The 19,930-nt window shown below is 45.2% G+C and overlaps 2 protein-coding genes across 3 annotated transcripts in view; one reads left to right on the top strand and one right to left on the bottom strand.

Annotated features, from left to right (window-relative positions):
- Positions 1-10,133, top strand: part of Pias1 (protein inhibitor of activated STAT 1) — a 106,869-nt gene extending 96,736 nt beyond the window's left edge. Inside the window, exons 12-14 of one of the 2 annotated variants that reach the window (XM_010643301.3) lie at positions 1,536-1,678; positions 3,162-3,199; positions 6,417-6,710. In XM_010643301.3, the coding sequence (XP_010641603.1) occupies positions 1,536-1,678; positions 3,162-3,199; positions 6,417-6,710 (475 nt within the window). Of the gene's footprint in view, positions 1-1,535; positions 1,679-3,161; positions 3,200-6,416 lie in introns of both variants that reach the window. The other variant, XM_033756251.1, reaches the window with a different exon arrangement.
- A 2,666-nt stretch (positions 10,134-12,799) lies between these two features.
- Calml4 (calmodulin like 4) lies at positions 12,800-19,161 on the bottom strand. The gene is given in 6 exon segments (XM_010643303.3): positions 12,800-13,071; positions 15,398-15,586; positions 16,906-17,046; positions 18,154-18,184; positions 18,269-18,287; positions 18,289-19,161. Coding segments are annotated over 6 exon segments (570 nt in total). The 5' UTR covers positions 18,381-19,161; the 3' UTR covers positions 12,800-12,973.
- Positions 19,162-19,930: the final 769 nt, after the last annotated feature.

Below are 19,930 nucleotides of genomic sequence, written 5' to 3' on the forward strand. Positions count from 1 at the left end.
TTTTTTTTTTGTACTGGGGATCGAACTCGGGTCCTTGTGCTTGTGAGTCAGACAGTGGGACCACTGAGCTAAATCCCCAGCCCTGGTGAAATTTTTTTATGAGGCAGATGAGAGTGTTTATGCTTCATACCCCATTCATAAAGATAGGGTAGATTGTCATAACTAGAACTCTGTTCCTGGAAGTCCATCCAGCCTTGGCATCTTTTGAAATACTCTGCATCATTGAAATTACATCCCACACCCCAAGTGCTTTACATGAAGTATTAAAAGATAGTTGCTTTCTTTTTTGATTTCTCTTTTTTTTTCATAGCTTCTGTCTCTGTCTTCCTCTCCCCCCACCTTCTTTCTTGTTGATTAGTGGTTTGATTTGTTTTTTTTTGTTTTGTTTAGTTTTTTTGGTACTGGGGATCAAACTTGGAACCTTGTACTTTTGAGGCAGGCAGTGTCACCACTGAGATAAAACCCTAGCCCTGGTTTGGCTTTCTGGAGGCAGAGTCTCACTATCTAGCCCAGGCTGCCCTCAGATTTGCAGGGATCTGAATGCTGGGATTATAGGCGTGTGCCACCAAACCCAGTTTAACCCTTGTGTTTCTTAATTTTTGGTAAAGAAAAACAAATATTTTACCTCCCAGCTATTTAAATATTTCACTATTTTTGTAAAGTTCCTCATTTTTTCTTTTTCTAGTTAAATATTCGTTTTAAAAGTCTTTACATGTACATTTTGGAGCATTTGTGTTTTTTTGCTGCCTTCCCTGGATTCAACAAGGTTTCTGTGGACAAAATGTGCTAATTATTTTACTGGGCATAGGGTACACCAAGATAAACCATTCAGTTTTTATTCTCATCAGGCTTATGAGTCTGGAGGCCAGCTGTTCACTCCTGACTGCTCAGATTGGGGCCTTCTCCTGGCCTTGTCTATGTATTCTTTTCTGGAGCATACTTACCTCTCTCACTAGCCAACCCTCCAGTGCTTAGTATGAGAAGCTTTCAGAATAATCCGTGTTGTAGATCCCTTCTGCTCACATCCTATTACAGTGGTGTAGATATGCCTTTCCCCTGCATTCTGAGAAGTATAGGTGATGCTATTCCAAAGATAGTGTTGGCTTGTGAATGCTAGACACCATCATATCCATCCACTTTCCTCCACAGCCTCTTCAAAATGCTGTTTGGTATACAAATTATTTCTTCATTTCATTTTTTGAGACCGGGTTTTGCTGTGTAGTTTAGGCTGGCCTTGAACTTACTATGTACCCCTGGCTAGCCTCGAACTCTGAGCAATTTTCCTGCTTCATTCTCCTGTGTGCTGAGCTTACAGGTGTGCGCCATCATACCTGGCATACTAATTATTTTGTAATAATTACAGATAGTCTAAATTAAATGTTTAATTTAAATTTAATTTATTAATTTAAAGTCTAAATTAAATTAAATGTTATGATGCTTGTTTTTATTTCAGCATAAAAACCAGGATTTATTGTGAGAGGCCACCCCTTTGTTAAGCTTAAAAGTTAAACTGACTCATGAAATTATTCTTACAGCATTTTAAGTCTTCCACACCAAGCATCTCCAGTATCCCGCACCCCAAGCCTTCCTGCTGTAGACACGAGCTACATCAACACCTCCCTCATCCAAGACTACAGGCATCCTTTCCACATGACACCCATGCCTTATGACTTACAAGGTGAGTCACAGTTCTCTGTATTGTCAAGTTGTATTATGGGTGCCTATGATCTCTACAGGCCCCTTGAGGGAAACAGCCCTTAGACCCAGGGAATTAAGAGAAATAATATATTTTGGTCATAAAAACTGACCCACTTTCTTCACCAATAGTCACTGATAAAACTAGGGCAGTAACTTACAAGTTTTATAAGTCTTTGAAGTGTCCTGCATGTTGTGTTTGGATGACTTCCAATGTTTGGCTTTGAATTTTGATATTTATGAATATTTCTGTTCCTCAGTTCTAGAAGTAAATGCAGCAAGCACTGTGTGTAACTGTACTGCACAGTCTTTTAGATAATGCTGAATTGAGACATTTGAAAGTTTTAATTTTGATTCTACTGAACCTTATCCTTCTTAAAAGTAATTTGAAATGTCAGTTTGCTCACTTGTGTATTTTGAGTTCATAATAATCATTTCCGTTATCAAAAAGAGTTATTAGTCATTCTCATATATCTTTGTAATTTAATAATTTATGTATTACCCATATAACTCAAGAACACTTTTATTACAAAAAGTCATATACATCCTTTGTAGAAAATTCCATACAAAAACACAAAGTGAAATTTTTCCTCCACCCCTCCCCCAAGCCCACTATCCAAAAGCTGTAGCTCCTCTTAGCAGTCGCTAAGTAGCTTCCACGTCTTTTTACCACGTGTGTGAAACATCACTGCACGATCAGATAGAAGCACAGTGCTGTATGGTTTGTAGGTCTTTGTGCTTTAATGTATTCCAGCAGACGGTGGGTGTGTCCCTAGCATATATGTGGTGATGTTGTGTTTTTGTCTGCCCTGCTTGTTGCATTTTTCAGCCAGTTAGGTATGATGAGCAATGCCATTCATGTGGCTCTACTCACTCTTTGTCACACTGCACATGAGGTGGTAGAGAGCGATGGGGAACAGTAAGGGTCTGCTTTACAGTCACTCCCACAGCTAGGTGTTGTGCTGGTGCTTGTGTTAAGACCCACCACCCCAGTTCTCGGGCTTTTCTCTTTGTGCCACTGAGACACTGAGTTAAGGACTAACACTGATGGTGCTAAGTTATCAAATTTGAGGAAGAGAAAATCTTTTCTACAACTTGTTTAACCTCTTCTTAACTTCAAACTTTCTCATCTGTAAAATCAGGCCAAAAAGTATTGTATATAGTACTGTATAAGGTGCTTATGGAAAGTAAATGAGAGTACATTGAAGGTCACGTAGGAGAGCCAGAAAGAGCCCCACCATTGTGAGATGCAGCAGGTGGCGGTGGCCCACTCCTCTTGACTGAAGTCATGGGGAGGACAGATCCTGCTGACATGACTTCAGCCTTAACTTCATAGAATTTCACATGACATAGGATTTAAGTCTTGTACTTGTTTTTGAAATACTGAGCATTTGGAATGTTTTGGGTTTTTCATTTTGGTTTTTTGCTTTAATTTTTCTTAAACTAATATAATTTTTCTCCCACAGGATTAGATTTCTTTCCTTTCTTGTCAGGAGACAATCAGGTATGTTATCAACACATTACTATTGTTTTAATTGTTTATTTAGAATGTTTAAGACAGTAATATGGAGCCAGGAAAATGAATGTTTCCTTGTAAAGTACAAAGGAACATACTTATTATTGCTCTGTCTTTAAGAATCTAAATAAAAATCTACTTTTAGTAGGATTCTTGACCAGATACAGTCATGTACCACATAATGACCTTTAGATCAAGCACAGATCCCATATATATAACAGTGGTCTCTTAAGATTACACTGCAGCTGAAAGATTTCTGTCACCTTTTGACACTATAGCCCTTGTAATGTCATAGCACAACACATTGCTCACCAGTTTATGGCAGTGCTGGTATAAATGAACTTGTTGTGCATCCAGTGGTATAAAAGCTCCTGCAATTCTGTATAATCCACGACCCTTGATAATAGATAATAGATGAGTATGCTAAAATTTAGTAAGAAACAGTCTGCCGTGTTGCACAGCAGCTCATACAGCTCTTCTTTACTGCATCTCTTGATTGCATTACTTCCCTTTGTGTTGATGTAATTTCAAGTTGTTATGTTCACATGGCCCATAAGCATACAAAATGTACTGCTAATGTTGCCAGTGAGAGGGCATATCAGGTGCTTGACCTGGAAATGAAATCCAGTGATTAAGGGGACTAGGAGATGCTGCTCAGTGGTAGAGCCCTTGCCTAGCATGCACAAACCCCTCGGTTCAGTCACCAGCACTGAAAATAGAAAAATTAAGGACCATGGTTATGAAATATCAGTGATGGTTAGTTATTGCTGGCTTGGGCATGACCCATTCCACCCTAGCTGCTAACTTGAAGAACAAGAATAAAGTGACAGAAGCCATCTGCTTCATTAAAGACAGCGAGACTAACAAAAACTCAAGAAGGGTCTGTATCCAACATGGAAAAATATCTGAGGACCTGAATTAAAGTCCAAACACAGAAGCACATCCCTCTCAGCGCCATGAAGATCACCACCAAAGCAAGGTTGAAAGAAAAAGCTGGGCCCCACTACAGTGCTGCATTCACTGCTGGCTCACTCTGGCTGATTTACCTCATGCATGATGGTCCCGCTTGTGCCACCACGGGACAGTCATGCGTGTGCCACCAGTGGTTCAAGCCATCCAGCAGTGAGATGTATGGATTACGGCCCCGATGTGAACATGTTAAAGACTAGATAACGGTCTTGCTCAGAAGCAGTGTTGTAAGCAGCAAATCCAAACTCTCTGTGGTGTGGCAGAGCGAGGACTCTTCAAGCATGTCTGTGAGCATACATGGCCAGTACACTGTGGGAGCCATAAAACGTCAAGAGTGACTCAGCTCCCTTCCAAATGCTCTTCTGAATTTTGGGGCCATCAAATGAAGCAGTGTTCAAAGAATAACATGTTTTTGGAGATTTTGCTTATTGTTAATAATGCTTCCGCACATCCTCCTTTTATTGGTCATCTTCCTCCCGATATAATTGCAGTGTTTCTGTCTCCAAATAACACCTCTTTGATCCAGTAGATCGAATATTAATAGCAGCTTTTAAAACGTACCACTTGAGGAGAACCTTCGCCCAGGTTAATGCTGCAGCTGAGAAAGACACTGAGAAGACACTGCAATTGTAGAAGGATTAGATTTATCTGCATCAAGAACCTCACTTAGGGACTGGGGCTGTAGCTCAGTAGTAGCGTGCTAATGAGTGTTAACTCCCAAGTTCAGTCCCCAAAACCACCAATTAACAGAAATCCCTGAGAAGTGTGTGAATGGCTTCTGGAAGAAGATACTCTGGGCTTGTCTTGACTTCAGAGATTTGGCACAGATACAGAGGTTGCCCAAACCAACAAGGCTGTGAATGATCAGTGGCAAACCATGTTAGCCTGAGTGTGGGTTGGGGTGACATTGGGGACCCTCCTAGACAGGAACCTTAGGAAGTGACGAATCAGGAGTCTGGAACTGGAACAGAAACGCGCCACTGAGAAGAGCCACAGGACGTGGAAACTGCAGGGAAAGAAAAAATCCATAGTGATGCTTCTTGCAATTCTCTTAAGGTCCTTAAGTTTTCAAACATCAGTTCAAACACTTAAAGTTCATTTATAGAGAAGGATCTCGTGGCACATTAGCGGCTGTGATGAACAAAGGGAACACACCAAGCAGAGCATCACCGGCATAATTCTGAAGAGCAGCACCTGGTCAGGAGGAGCTGCAGGCAGGGTTGAGCCACAGGAGAACACTGGTAATCTGGGGAGACACCAGCATGTGTATGATGTGCCGCAAAAATCTTCCAGGGGACAAGATGTGGGACAGAAGATAAAAAAAAGTTAAAGCTTATAGAATAAGAATATAAGGAAGTAATTTTGTACAGCTATGCAATGTGGTTATGTTTTAGGCTATGTTATAAAAATAAACTTTAAAAATATAAAAGCTTTAAAAATTACATTAAGCTAAGGTTAATTCATTATTGAAAGAAAAGTGTTTCAGGGCTGGGGATTTAGCTCAGCAGTTCAGTGGCCTGCCTTGCAAGCGCAAGGACCTGAATTCAATCCCTGGTACCAAAAAAAAAAAAAGAAAAATGTTTTAGGAAAAATGAATTCACTGTAGCCTAAGTGTAATTTTTATAAAATCTTCCGCCTTCATATTCACCCCTCATTCACCCTGCCTCATCCGCAGCACCTTCCAGTCTTTCTACATTGTGCACATTAAGTGCCCTGTGCAAGGCACTGGCTTGTTTCCTGTGCAGATACAGATGCCCGACCATGTGTTCTAGTTGCTGGCTGTATGTGGTGCAGCCATGTGCCATGCAAGTCCACAGCCTACGAGTAGGAAGCTGTGTGCCTGGGTTTTTGTGAGCACTCTCTGTGGTGGTCGCACGACAGTTGAGTCACTGAACAGTTCTCAGACCCCATCTCTGTCCTTGCACAGTGCAGGACTCTCTGAAGAGCAAGTGGGTGGGCTGTCCTGATACTTCTAAGCCTGTTGGAAATAAAAAAGAATTGTTTTCAGTACAAATTAAAGCAAAAAAGTTTTTAAAATTCCAGTTTCAGATGTGAAAATGTCGGTCAAGATTGGCAATGCAGCCGTTTATACTAGGCCATTTGATTTTGCAAAATGTCCTTTAACTTCAGAAACAAGATATGCTCAGTGTATATTGAATTTGGGACTTCAATCTGCCAAGAAGAAAATGTGCTCCTTTGTGTGTGTAACAGCTGCCTTGTCCTGTTCCCTCCCCAGCATTACAACACCTCCCTGCTCGCCGCTGCGGCCGCCGCGGTCTCTGATGACCAGGACCTGCTGCACTCGTCACGCTTTTTCCCATATACCTCCTCCCAGATGTTCCTTGACCAGCTCAGTGCAGGAGGCAGCACATCCCTGCCAGCCACCAATGGGAGCAGCAGCGGCAGCAACAGCAGCCTTGTGTCTTCCAACAGCCTGAGGGAGAGCCACAGCCACACAGTGGCCAGCAGGAGCAGCACAGACGCGGCGTCCGTCTTCGGCATCATACCGGACATTATCTCCCTGGACTGAGCCCTCGCCCACTGGTCCTGCCCTGTCCTGAGGGATTCAGCTGGCAGGAAGAAGAGAACTTTATGCTGTTTTACCTTATTCTGTTTAGAAAAGTTCACAAGTGTGTTTTTTTTTCCTTTTTTTAGGGAAAAAATTAAAAGAAATGTACAGAGAACAAAACTATATTTTCAGTTTTACTTTTGTATATAAATCTAAGACTGCCTGTCTGATAAAACACTTGTTTAAAAAAAAAAAAAGAAAGAAAAGAAAAAACAAGCATCCATAAACCACCTTCAGTTCATTTTTTCTGGATTCTGAAGATTTTTTTCCATCATGTGTCCTATGGTTTTGGTTTTATTTTACTTCAATGGCATTATTTTATTTGCAATAACAAAAAGAATTGCATGTATGAAGTTTTAAATTTGGGGCTTTGTTGTGGGGAGGGGGTAGGGAGATAGTTTGATTTCCATTTTTTTAAGATGACAGACTTGCATTTTGTTTGTTTGTGTGTGTGTGCATAATTTTATCCAACCTTAAGTTATAAATCTCATCTGTCCCACTGCATTCCCTATGTATTTTCAGGACATAGCTCATGGGTATGCGTGTTAAGTGTGTGTGTTTGTATTTTTCTGTCTTTACTGTCCCTCCCTCCTGAGTTTGCATTTAGTTCCTCTATCAGTTGCCTGCTTCTTTTTAAAGTGCTTTGAAGGTCTTGAACTTACATGTGAGTATCTTAACAACTACCCCAGTTGCATGTGTCCATGACATATTCTCTCTGACTTGCTATGTACCCCCTGAGAATATGCTTTCAGGATATTGGAATAATGCTGTCTGGGTAAGGAGTAGGCCTAACAGACCTGTGAGTAATACACTTTAGCCTAGTTCGTAATTCTAAACCTAGATTGCCAGTATTGTGTATTTAAACCAAGTCTGTGAATACCTGCTTTTTTGGCCACAGGGTAACAAGTTTTCATGTAAGATCTCATGCCAAAGTAGGAAGCAAAAATAGCCTAGAGAGCCCTGTTGGGTGTCTCGTACAGCTGACAGAAGAAAGATTATGTCACAAAGTAAGAGAGACGAGTCAGTTATCCTAAAAGTTAATTCTTTTTGGAAATACAGTGCACCACACATGTGGATCTATTGAAACCTACTATTTGATAATCAGTTAAAATTTAAAAGAGGTTTAAACCTCAGCCATTTTTCTTCTCTGGTTCTTAACTTCTTAGACTATGTACCTTGCTTATTTTTATACCTTGTTTATTTTGTCTTCATCTTTTAATGACAAGCATGACATAGGAAAGTCTTTTTTTTTTTTGGTACTGAGGATTGAACTCAAGTCCTTGTGCTTGCGAGGCAGGCAGCGGAACCACTGAGCTAAATCCCCAGCCCCGGAAAGTCAATTTTTTAAAATTCGTGGATCAGTCTTAATAGTGGAACATGTAAATATATTGAAAGCTGTTTTTCAGGAAATAAGGGTTGAAGGGAAGGAAAAATGGTTCTATTGTGTTACAGAATCCTCATCAGAGATGATACTACATTCTCAGTTGTGGGAAATATGCTTCAGTTAATTGAGAGTACAGGTTTAAGGAAAGATGAAGGAGCATAACGATTGCCAGTTTTCTAGATTGGATTTTTTCTGTCAAAGCTGTTAATGTTCTGAGTTGATGAAGGATCACCTTTGCGTATAAACTTGTCATTTGAAACTTTGCCTTGATAACAAAAAGACCTACTTAATCTGGGTAGAATTTAAAATGGCTATATCTTCAGTTGTATGATAAAATTAATGGTTCACATGACTGTGTGGTGTCTAAAAATAATATCTTTTTACAGCAATCTGTTACTAAATTGTTGACTTGAATTTTGAAAAAAAAGTTGGTGTCGATGTATATATGTGTGTGTGTATATATGTATTTATAAATAAGTGCGTGTGGGTAACAAGTGCGTTACATAGTCTTCCCCTGTGCATGTGTATTCCACACATCAATGGCCAAGTTATAGTCACAAAACAATTTGCAATAAAAAAAAAAACAGGTTCATTGTCCGTTAAAACAGGAAATAGTTAAGTTTTTAAATGAATCTGGTGTTGTGTAAACACTTCAAAAAGTCTTACTGTCATACTAATTTAGGCTAATTTCAAGTAGTATCATAATTTGTGTCTAAATTTAGACTGGGATAGAAATTACTAAAATTGTGGAGCATATTTTTTCTGATTTTTACATTGCTATAGAAAACTTATATTCAGCTACCTAAGATAAAGTGATAGTTCCTTTTTTTTGGTTTTTGTTTTCAGTCATTGTTAGTGGTCTGAAAATTCTGATTAATAACCTCATGTACAATGCTGAATTAGCAGCTCTTTGAATGATCCAGTCAAAAACCCATACCTTTACTTCTTTCAGCCCAGTTCTGGGGTGGGGCAGCTTAATCTGCCTCCATATCCTGCATTATACCGACCCAAGGGAAGAATCGGTAATAGGGAGAAATCATTGTCTGTCCACTGGCTGTGATCATGACCCCACGGAGACCTGACCATTCAGTAGTCATACTTTGTTCATTCCTTCTATGAGGAGTTCCTGCTTCAGTTGTTGATTTTCTAAAGTGTATGAATTAATAGTTATCCTTGTGTTGGTATCACGGTCCATAAGAGTTACTCAGACTTTCATGATCTGTCATAATTTTCAGTTGAGTCGTGTACTATATCTAAGTTTTTAAAAAAAGCATGTAGTCACTTTCTCTCTTTTCTTCCTTAGCCCACCCTCACTCCCCAGCCCAGGCTGACATTGCTGTGCTCTCTGTGGACAAAGAGCGATTCTCAGACTCTAGGCAAGTTGCCAGCAGCCCCGTGGCCTCAGTCTTTCATAATAGTGTGCATATGTTCGTATTTCTGTACAGTACTGCTGTGTGCGTGTGTGTATGTGTGTGTGTATCTTTATGCACACAACAATCAGCTGACTAGCAGGGTGGACATGGCTTTGATTCCTATGTGGGCATTATTGGACACCTTTTAAAAAATATAGTCTGAAATTTAATCATGCCAAATACTTGGTTGACTAGTTTATTATGACATAAAGGTTTCCTATTACTAATTTAGACTCATAAATTCACCATCATTACTGACTTAAGATTTACTTAAGTTTCTGAAAAATGTTTTTTTTGGTAGAGTTTCCTTTGAGACAGTATGTGAAGTTAAAAATATATTCCAGTTGTAAATTAAGTGTGGAATGAACATTATTTTGAAAGTTTCAATTTTAAATACATAAAACTTACAGGATCTTCAAGGCTTTAGAAAGCACATTTGAATTTATTTTAGTAATTGTTTTATCAATACATGTTGACTTTTTTTTTTTTTCAATTAAACACAATGCTTAGATTTCAGAAAGAGGGAGGGAGAATAGCTGGTGGTCCCAGAGTGTGCTGCTGTTGTTTAATTAACAGGGGGAAAATGTACATAAATAGATATAAAACTTACCATAAATTCCATGAACTTAAATCTGTGATTCATTGCCTTAAAACTTTCTCTTAGAATTTCCATACCGCATGCCAAACCAGTAAAATGGCTTTTAAAAATGTATAGTAGACCAATGTCAGTTTGTATAAAAGTTACCAAGTGAAAATATTTATTACATGCATTGAAAAAAATTGTTTACTTATTGAATGTTACCTGTTTATGTAGAGCTCTTTAGATGTAATAAAAGAAAAGCCTTCAGTTAATTTGTCTTCTGTAAAACAATATTGCTGGGGATCCAGGGGAACAGTCCCTGTGAGAAAGGTGGTAATGCGCTGTGCGTCCAAAGCCCCTTTCATCCAGAGATTTCAAAGCATGACAAGTACCTAATACTCTTGCACATGCTTTGAGGTAAGTGATTCACATATAAGCCATCATTCCCCTTATTGTTGAAATATGGCTAGCTGTGTAATAAACCACAGCTTCAGTTTCACTTTGAATCCATTTAGTATCTACAGTTTGACTACAGAGCATTGTGGCTTATTTTTGTAAATAGCACAAGGTGCTAGGTAAACCAATTGGAATTTCAGGAATGAACATGAAACTAGGATAGGAGCTAAAAACCTCTCCTGGGGTTGTGAGGCCTCTCAGCCCACAGCCACTATGAGTCGGTGAAGACGAGTCCAGGTCCTAATGACCATCTCACACTGCGTGCCCTTAGCAAGCTCAACTTCAGGTCCCCTCTGGGCATGTGACACCCATAGAACTTGCTTTAAAACCGTATGTGGACAAGTCAGTGAGCTTATAGACATACTAAATTATTGAGGGAAAGCACTGCCATTTATTATTATAGCCAGAACTTCCTTTCGTGTCCTGTCTACCTTGTCAGAATCTGTCACCTGTGTGGTCTTTGGTATTCCAGGTTGGCTGTGCAAGATTTGCTTCTCATTGTCGTGACTGGAGTCAAAAAGAGTTGAGGGTCTGGGACCCTTGCCTGCCAGTGAAATCCAGCAGTCCTCAGGGAAGGCCCAGGTCTCCTGCGCCCTCAGCTGGATTCCCATGAAGGTAATGAAGATGAAGTATCACTACCCTCACTTGCTCTGGCCTCTTGAGGGTTTTGAGAGCAGTCCCAGACATTTTGTATCTCTTCCATTTTTTATTTTTGTTTGTTGTTGGTTTTTTTTGTTTTTTGAGATGGGGTCTTGCTGTACAGTTTAGGCTGGCCTTGAACTCAGTAATCCTCCTGCCTGTCTCCTAAATGCTGGAATTATAGGCCTGTGCCACCACACTTGGCTTTATTTTCATATTAAAGAAAGCTGCCAAGTTGTTTAAGCCTCAGATTCTATAAAACCTGGATCTGCCCCTGCACCTTCTAGATACAAGTCCCCAACTAGATGATAGCTTCACATAGTTGATATTTGCTGCTGAGTCCCAAAACCCTTCTGTACAACTCTTGGGAATTCCTGCTTACTCCCCTTGGCAGTAGCACTGCTGGCAGGGTTCTAGTTTACTTTCTGAGGACCTCAGTTTGACCTGAAGCCACACAGCAATGTTGCACTAAGACTTTTATGTTTGATCCCCACAGTGTCAGTACCTAGCTCTAGATTTGTGTCTTGCATAACTTCCCAGAGGACAGCCTGTTTTCTTGATTGGCTTCTCTTTAGCCATGAAGGCACCATTAGAGCTATAGTCAGATGTTGACCCATAAAAGGATAAAAATCCTTGGACTTGTAGCTTGCACCCACCCTCACTGGTGTACCCGCAGAGAGTGCACGGTCTGACCAACACCAGGCACCTCAGCTGGTTCTTCCTGGTGTGTAACTCTAGCCACTTGAGCCAGGGAGATTCCCAAGGCAGCTGAGTCTCCACTACTCTTTTGCAGGCCCCTTGTATGCTGGCCGTGGTCTGTTACCTACACTTGTTTCTCTCTTATACGTCATAGGGAAATAGCTTATCATCATGCCCAGCCCTGGTCCCCTGAGCAGACCAGCCTAGGTCCTGGGATCTCTGCCTGCTAATAGCCCAGCACATGGCTGAGAGGAACATTAGAAAGGCCCAGGCTCCTGTGTTGGGGCAAGGCATAAAGTCAGCTTTCTCTCTGCTCAGCTGCTGCAAAGTTCATCCTAGCATAAGCATCTTCACTACCATATGGATTAGGAATGTGTATCCTGAACTGTGTCGTCCTCCTGTTGAAGTGGAATTAAGAATTTCTATGTGGGCCCATGGTGCTGCAGGCTATGTCACAATAACCTGTGTTTTCAGTCTTTGGTTTTTGCTGGTTCTCATCTAGCACTGGTTTTGTCTGGAAAATGTAAAAGGTGGTTCCGAGTCCCCAGGATGCTGCTCTGGGTATGGCACTGCCCTTGTCTAGGAGAAGCACTGATACAGGAGCTGGGATTCCATGTGCTCTGCTGGGAGCCAGGGTACTTTCAAGTCAACATCTCCATTCTTCTTCAGTGGGCTCCAAGAGTGTAAGCACAGAAACCGAGCTTTTGTGAGGACCCTAAGGCTTTGAGGGTGAAATGATCTGCCCACACCACACAGCTGGGAAGTAGCAGAGCCAGGACTGCATGAAATTTGGGCTGGGTTCCAGGCTGCAGGTACTTTCCACACAGTAAAGTCCAGGCTAATGGCAGTTATGAAAATCAATGCAAATGTTTTATTAAAGACATGCCAATACCACAACTGAAATCATTTATTGCCAGTTATCTCGTGCTACAGGAGGGTAATGTCATCCTGTTGCTGTTTGTCCTCACCCTAGAGTGAAAAGAATACTTCCCTTTTTAAAAATTAATCCGTCTAGGTTTTCAGGCCCAGAGAGACGCCTTTGCACACTGTGTGTTCAGTAGTCTTGCACAGGAAGGGTGATCTTCTGGATAAATTCATCATACTTCACTTTGCCACTTGGCTTAATATCTGCTTCTTTGAAAAGCTCGTCCACTGCAATAAATCATTTTAAGCTTTCAGTTTGGATTTGGGGTTATAATACACAGAATTCTTTAGGGGCTGGGACTCCCGAGGGGTATTCCCTGAGCATTCAGCAGGCAGTTCCTGTGGATCAGGAAGTAAACAGAAAGCAAGACAACCTGACCACTGGCTCAAATTTTTGAACTCCCTTTGGGAACAGTGGTGGCATAGGGCAGTATAATTGGTGATTCCATCACTGGAGTCTCCCTGTACTTGCCTTAAAAGAGATTCTCTGACCTTGGTGACTGTATTTATTGAAACCTTTCTGGCTTGCCACAGTGCTCCTCTTGGCCCCCCAGTGATGTGGCTTCCGCCAGCCCCGGCTTTGGCCTGGTCTCACCTTCCTGACTCTCCCCAACCAACAGCATTACTCGGCACCCCTGCCTCCACACCAAGAGAGGACTTGGCAGTAAGTGGTATCTGCTGCCACTGCCTCCCTGGAGAAACAGGGTAAGAACTGGTGATACAGCTCAGATGTGGAGCACATGCTTTGTATACATGAGGACCTGGGTTCAAGCCTCAGCACCAATAAAGAAGAAAAAGTACTTTGAAAGAAAAAAATATCCAACTGTGTCTAAATTCCAAAGCTTACAAAACTGCCATTCTGCATTGCTCAGAACAACAACAAAAAAATCACTTTATTTGCATGTTTCTTCTGGTTGTGGATTCTTGAGACAAAATACTACCATGTCCCAAGCAATGGCAAGAAGCGCCACTTTAGCTTGCCCATTTCCTCAGTGACCACTTGGACCAACCTAATTTGGCTCTTTGGACCATCTTCACCCTCCTGCAAAAACTGTCTCACTGCCCTGTGTCTGTTTGCTGGCCCTGGACGACGCCACATGTAATTCTGGGCGTTGAGAAAAGAGCTTTGATTCTGCCCCTTAGCCTTCCTCGAAAGTGTAATTAGTACGCTGTGTGCTGAGCTGATGATGGCTTTGAGTAATTTTAGGATGTCGAGACTGATCTATTTTGTGGCCAGTTTGTGACCAACCTGTGCCACCTCTTCCTGTCTGAAAAGGGCAGCACTTCATAGCCCAGGTGTTGGGGCTGAAGATGCCTTGGGCTTCTCATCTCAGAGACCCCTGGAGCAGCCCGTGTTCTAAAGTCACCTTGTCTCAGGCCTCAGAGGAGACCTCCCCTGCAGCCTTCTCTGCTGCTCCAAGAATGCTTAAGAAAACTCTTTCAGTCACCCAGGATAGAGAATTCCTACTCTGTCATCCTTTCTGTTTCCACAGCCAAATGGAGGGAAATGTTCTCGCACATTGAATAAATGGGAGATGTAAGTGTGGGGGCCACTGTGTTGCTTTGGACAGAGATCATCAGCCACCGGAACACAGGCCACCCTGCTCCTGCCTTGCTGTTGATGCCTCACCTGGTGCAGAGGAGAAGTGTCCTCGGAGCCTGAGAAGCGAGGACAGCCCATGTTTTCTCTGATCACATGAAAGATGAGCCATAGCTGCCAGCCCAGGAGAGTGGGGGAGAGGAATCTGCCTGCTGTGGAGCCCTCGCTATTTTTAAACACTGCCTGTGGCTTTGTGAGCAGCTGGGGTGGAATGTTAACTCTGGGCCTACAAGGATCAGCTGGTATGACCTTGTTTCCAGCCAGGCAACCGAGGAGGGTAAGAAACTCACTTGAGGTCCCTGAAAGAGGACAGCTACTATTAAACCTCATTCAAACAGCAACCTGGGGGCTGCTTGGGTGGTTTGTTGTGATCTGAAAGCTAAAGATCCTTCCTGAAGCCTTTTCCCTGCATTTACTTGTGGCCAAGTCTGGCTTCCCAGCCCGAGTAAGGCAGCCTAACTGGAAACCCCAGGAGACAGTGGACAGGGACTCTGAGGCAGGAGAAGGGTGAGCTGTGTCCCCTGTGGGCTGGAAAACACCTCAGTCTTCCTGGAGGAGCATCTTGACACAGGAAGGGCAATGGCCTGCTGAGGTTGGAGGACATCTATTAGACCCACATTCAGCTCCAGCTCTGCTCCCCCACAGCCACTCACTCTGCCTCTTCCCTCATCAGTTGGAGGAGACGTGTGCACTCTCCAAGTGTCCTAGGCACTAAGTGAAGGTCTGCAGCAAGGGCTCGGACACAGGAAGAGGCTTGGTGGACTCTGCCACCCTGAGCTCCACTCTGACCGGTCTCGCACTGGAGCCCAGCCCCTGGCTACCTAGCTGGACCTCTGCTCCTTGGCTTTGGGGTCAGATCAACTGCCATGGTCTGTTCACCCTGGTGGCATTGATGGGGCTTTGGTGTCCTCCCCAGCCCTCTTCAGCTGTCGCGAAACAAGGCCACACTGTTACCTTCCTTCTGTGTGAGCTTCTCCCCCAGCTTCATAAGTTTTGATTGCAGCTCAGACGCCATGATGTAACCTTTCTTTTCTTTATCTGCCATCAACATGGCCAGAAGAATTTCTTTCTTTGGGTCCTCTTGTTTGATTTGTGTGTGCATAATGGTCAGGAAGGTGGAGAAATCTAGCTCTCCATTTCTATCTGTGGAAAACAGCAGAGTGGACAGGGAGGAAAGGTTCTTGGGGAAGCCAAGTGGCCTCCTACCCAGCTTTTGCAGTAAGTTCCAGGGCCACCTGACTCAGGGAGTACTGTGGTGGTGGCAGCGGTCATGGTGAAGAGGATGTAGCACCTAGAGTTCCCACATGGGTCACTCACTGGGCTGGATAGCCTTTATTTTTTCCTTCTGGTGACCATGGTTTTTAGCCCCCCTTTTGCATATTAAGGGGATAGGTCAGAGTGTAGAGTCACAGCACCACAGGATGGACCACCTCCTTTGTCCTATCCTGTGCTCCTCTTCCTGTACTCCCCTCCCTCAATAAGCTGGAAGGAAATGGGTACGTATGGCCACCAAACCACAGTCTTGCCTCACTGCTCACCAGTCTGACCCTCCTGTGCCTCTGCCCCAACCCTCTGGGCGTGCCTCAGCCCAAGCCCTGGCCCAGCTGCTGCCACAGGAAGCCGGAACTTCCTGTTGGGAGGAGACAGAAACCAAGGAAACCACCACCTCATCTCTGCTGGAAGTGATCTCAGGTATCAAGCCACTGAGGCCCCAGTCACTGGCCTCTGGCTGTTAAGGACCTGCCTGGGAAGGGCTGCCAGCACTGGTATGTGACCTCCAGCAACCCTAGCCAATGTGGGGCCCATCTGAGAGATAAGCGCCAGTTGGAGCTCTGGGCTTCTCCTTCTGATGGGCCAGTTCCTCCTTCCCCAGTGTCTAGCCCCAGTGCAAACAGCCACTGGCCTCTGACACCTCCCCGCCTTTAAAAAGCAAAACCAACCACAAGGCTTGTTTCCAGTTCTAAAAGTCCTACATATTCCTGCTGTTAAAAATGCAGAGAACAACAATGAAGTGAACAGAAATTGCCCTTAATCCAGAGAGAACCCCTTGGTAACATGCTGATGGTTTTCTTCCAGTTCTCTAGCATTGCTGTGTCATTTCTAGGTCAGTCTTTGAATTCAGAACTGGGTTCCAGGGCTGGGGATTTAGCTCAGAGGTTCCAGTGCCTGCCTCGCAAGCAAAAGGACCTGAGTTTGATCCCCAGTACCAGAAAAAAACAGAACTGGGTTCCAGTCCTGGTTCCAGTCCTGGTTCCACTGTTGGCTCAGGACTCAAGTTACTGAATGGCTCTGAGCCTTGATCTTTGCCTGTAAAGTGGGAGGGCTGTTTTGACCACATCACCAAAGGGACATTTGCCTACGAAAAACGACATTGGACAAGCAGGTTAACTTGTCCTGCGGTAGACTCATGGGACACCCAAACTCAGGTCCCCTGGGACATGGGTGTCCGCAAGACCACTCACCTATTGCGTGTGTCTTCAGGTGCTGCTCCACCTCCCCTCGAGTGGGGCTGGCCCCCAGGCACCTCATGGCCATCAGGAGGTCAGTGGCTTTGATATTCCCCCTCTGCTGCTTGTCATACAGGGAGAAGCATTCTTTGTATTCTGTGCACAGCCCAGAGGGAGAGTCGGTCACTGTCTGCGTTTACAGACTCGAGGGGAAAATCACCTAGAGTCTGAGCAGGGCCGGCTCACAGCTGCCTGGGGCGCCTGACCACTTAGAGGTGAGCGGCTGTGGAGCTGAGGCACTCAGTGCGCAGTTGGGCAACCAGGTGGGAGCTCGGCGTGCTGTATTTGCTGCTGATTTATGGTTCCTACTCAGCCAGGATTTGACAGGTGAAGCCAGCATGCAGCTTGCCTTGTCAAATCGTGACAAAAGAATGTTGCCCTCTCCAGTGAATTGGAATTGTCCTGTCATTAGATCTGAGGAGTGATCCACCATTTAACTATTTCTCACCCTGGTACAAGTTAGATTCATTAAGTTGAAACTTGAAAACCTTTAGCATTGCTGACCCCAACAAGGCTGTCTTCTTAGATTTAGGTACAGATTGTTTGGACCCAAATTGTTTAATTCTGGCTTTTCCCGCCAGAACTCAGGGCCATCAGCCACCAGATGCCCCCACCATTTCTGCACTCCAGCTCAGCCCCTTCTGGGCCCCCTGTTCTGTGCAACCCGATTCTGATTCTCCTCTTAGCTTTGCAGAATAACTCTGCACTGCTCAGAACTGCAGGACCTAGAGAAAAAAGTGCTCATGCCCAAGCCAGGAAGAGGGGACCCCAGCTGACCCCCATTTGACACATAGGGAGACTGAGGCCCAGAGAGGTAGATCCTGCCCAAGGGCACAGACATGGGCCCCCTTTTTTTTTTTTCGTCTCTGCCAATTACAGAAGTCTCCTTTGCCCCATTTTCAGCCATAATGTTAAGGTCTCCAGTCTGCCCCTCTTCCTGCCGGAATTTGGCGGCACCCTAGGGAGCGCTTTCTTGGGACCTGGCTTGTAACCACACTTGTGGCCACAAAGCCAGCAGCCCCACCATGGAGCTCACCCTACCCAAGAGTGCCAGCATCCCTGCTGCAGCTGGCCCAGTGCCCCTGGGCGGCCAGGCCTCCCTTATGCCTTCCTCCCACCCACAAACAGAAAAGGAGTGCACCAAATTACCAAATGAGACCCATATTTTGCTGGTGGGTGCTAATTAAGGAGCAAACAACCTACCGTTAATTTGGTCCTGGGAAAGAAACTTGGCCTGCAGTGGAGAGAGGAAGAAAGTAAGGGACGGACACCGTCAGAGGCCCTCCAGATCCCACTGATGACACAGATGCCCCCTTACCATCTTGGGGCTCTGGCTGTTCAGAACCGTGCTCTCTGTTCCTCTCCTCTGGCTTCAAGTCGAAAGTCCGCCAAGGTGGGTGGAGACCGGGTAATAAACCTCCGGCTGCCATGGAGACCGGGCCACCACCACCACTGGGTCAGATTCCAGCTTCCCTGCACAGCTGAGGCCCTGCTAGCCTGGCCATCTTGTTTAGGAGGAAATGGGGCCGAAGAAGGCCTCTTCCAGGTCTCAGGTCCCTGCCTCTGGGGCTGATCCTCCTCAGCAACCAGACGAATGCCTCTCTTCCTTCCTGGGAGCCTTGGACTCTGAGCAAAGGTCAGTGGGGCCCAGAAAAGTGGGGTGGGCCTGCCTTGGGGAGCTTCTCTCTCCCTGGGCTCAGCTGGGGCACCAACCAGCTCCTTGGTGCAGTTGGGCACTGCACAGTCCTGCTGAAGCCTTATCACCCTATCAAGGAAGGGATGCTGTCCAGGGGCCCAGCTCCAAGTCTCTTTCCTCACAGCCTGGGGGCCGTGTCCTGCAGGAGCACCGGCCTTGGGCGCTCAGGCTGGGACTCAAACCCTCCCCCTCCTGTTGATGGAAGTCATTGCACGTTCCTGTGCCTCAGTCCTCACCAGTCCACATCACACAGCTGCGGAGAGAATCTAACATCCGCACATAGCTGGTTCTCGGTCTGTGCCAGTTGTTCATGGACCCCAGGGCTGGCTCTCCAGCCCCACAGCCAGAGGTTCTGTGGATTCCCTCCTTCTTCCTTCCCCTTCTGCCCACACTGCTGACTCCCAGCTTCCTAAGCAGCTAGTGCTCTCCCCTCCCTCACAAAGGCCAGGGGCTGGGAGGGACACGCTGGGTGCTGGGCACCACGCAGTTCTCAGGCTTGTCCCCTGTCCCTCACCTATGGCTGGTGGCTGTCATGCTCACTTGCTCAGGTCGAACCTAGCCAAGGGGATGGATACGGTGCTGGGGAGGAGCAGCAGGTTCCAGTGGCTGCAGTGTACAAGGACAGCGTGCAGACAGGGTCCTGCCCTGGTCCCCTCCAGGCTGACTTCCTCCCTGTGGGAAGGTCTCTTCTCCCAGGGTGCTGCTGGCCTTCACACTGATTCTAGATTCAGGCTTTCCATTGCAGGTTGACTCCTCCCTAGGCGTTGAGGCTGGAGGGTCTCCATTGGCACAGTGTGGGAGGCAGGGCGTTGCCCAGGGCTGGGAGGAGAGGGACGCTAGGGGAGCGAGCCAGTGAGGCCTTGAAGGGCCCTGCTTTTGGGACAGGCCCAGGGCCAATAGAAAACACCTGGGTGGGACAGTGGCTACAGTGTACCGTGTGGATGCTGTGTCTCTGCAAAATGAAACAAAACAGACAACACTTCAAACACCTTCCATGACCTGGGCGCCCGGCACCTCCCCAGGCACAGCCTGGATTCCTCAGGACCCATTAACCCTGTCCTCACCCCCGCCATGGGAAGGGTTTCCTCCCGGAGGGAAGAAGCTCCTCCATTCTCTGGCGCAGGCCACTATAAGGTTCCCAAGTAGAGACCCTGGGGACCCCGACACACGAAGGCTTTTCTGGAAGGGCTCTGGGCTCCTGCTCCCAGCCTGTGCCCCATGCCCACCCTCCCCTGGAGTGCAGGCAGTGACTTTCACCCATTCTGTGCAGTTCCAGAGCCGAGC

This window comes from Fukomys damarensis, unplaced genomic scaffold (genome assembly GCF_012274545.1).
Source record: "Fukomys damarensis isolate Sample0158 unplaced genomic scaffold, DMR_v1.0_HiC HiC_scaffold_25, whole genome shotgun sequence".
Taxonomy (NCBI): domain Eukaryota; kingdom Metazoa; phylum Chordata; class Mammalia; order Rodentia; family Bathyergidae; genus Fukomys; species Fukomys damarensis.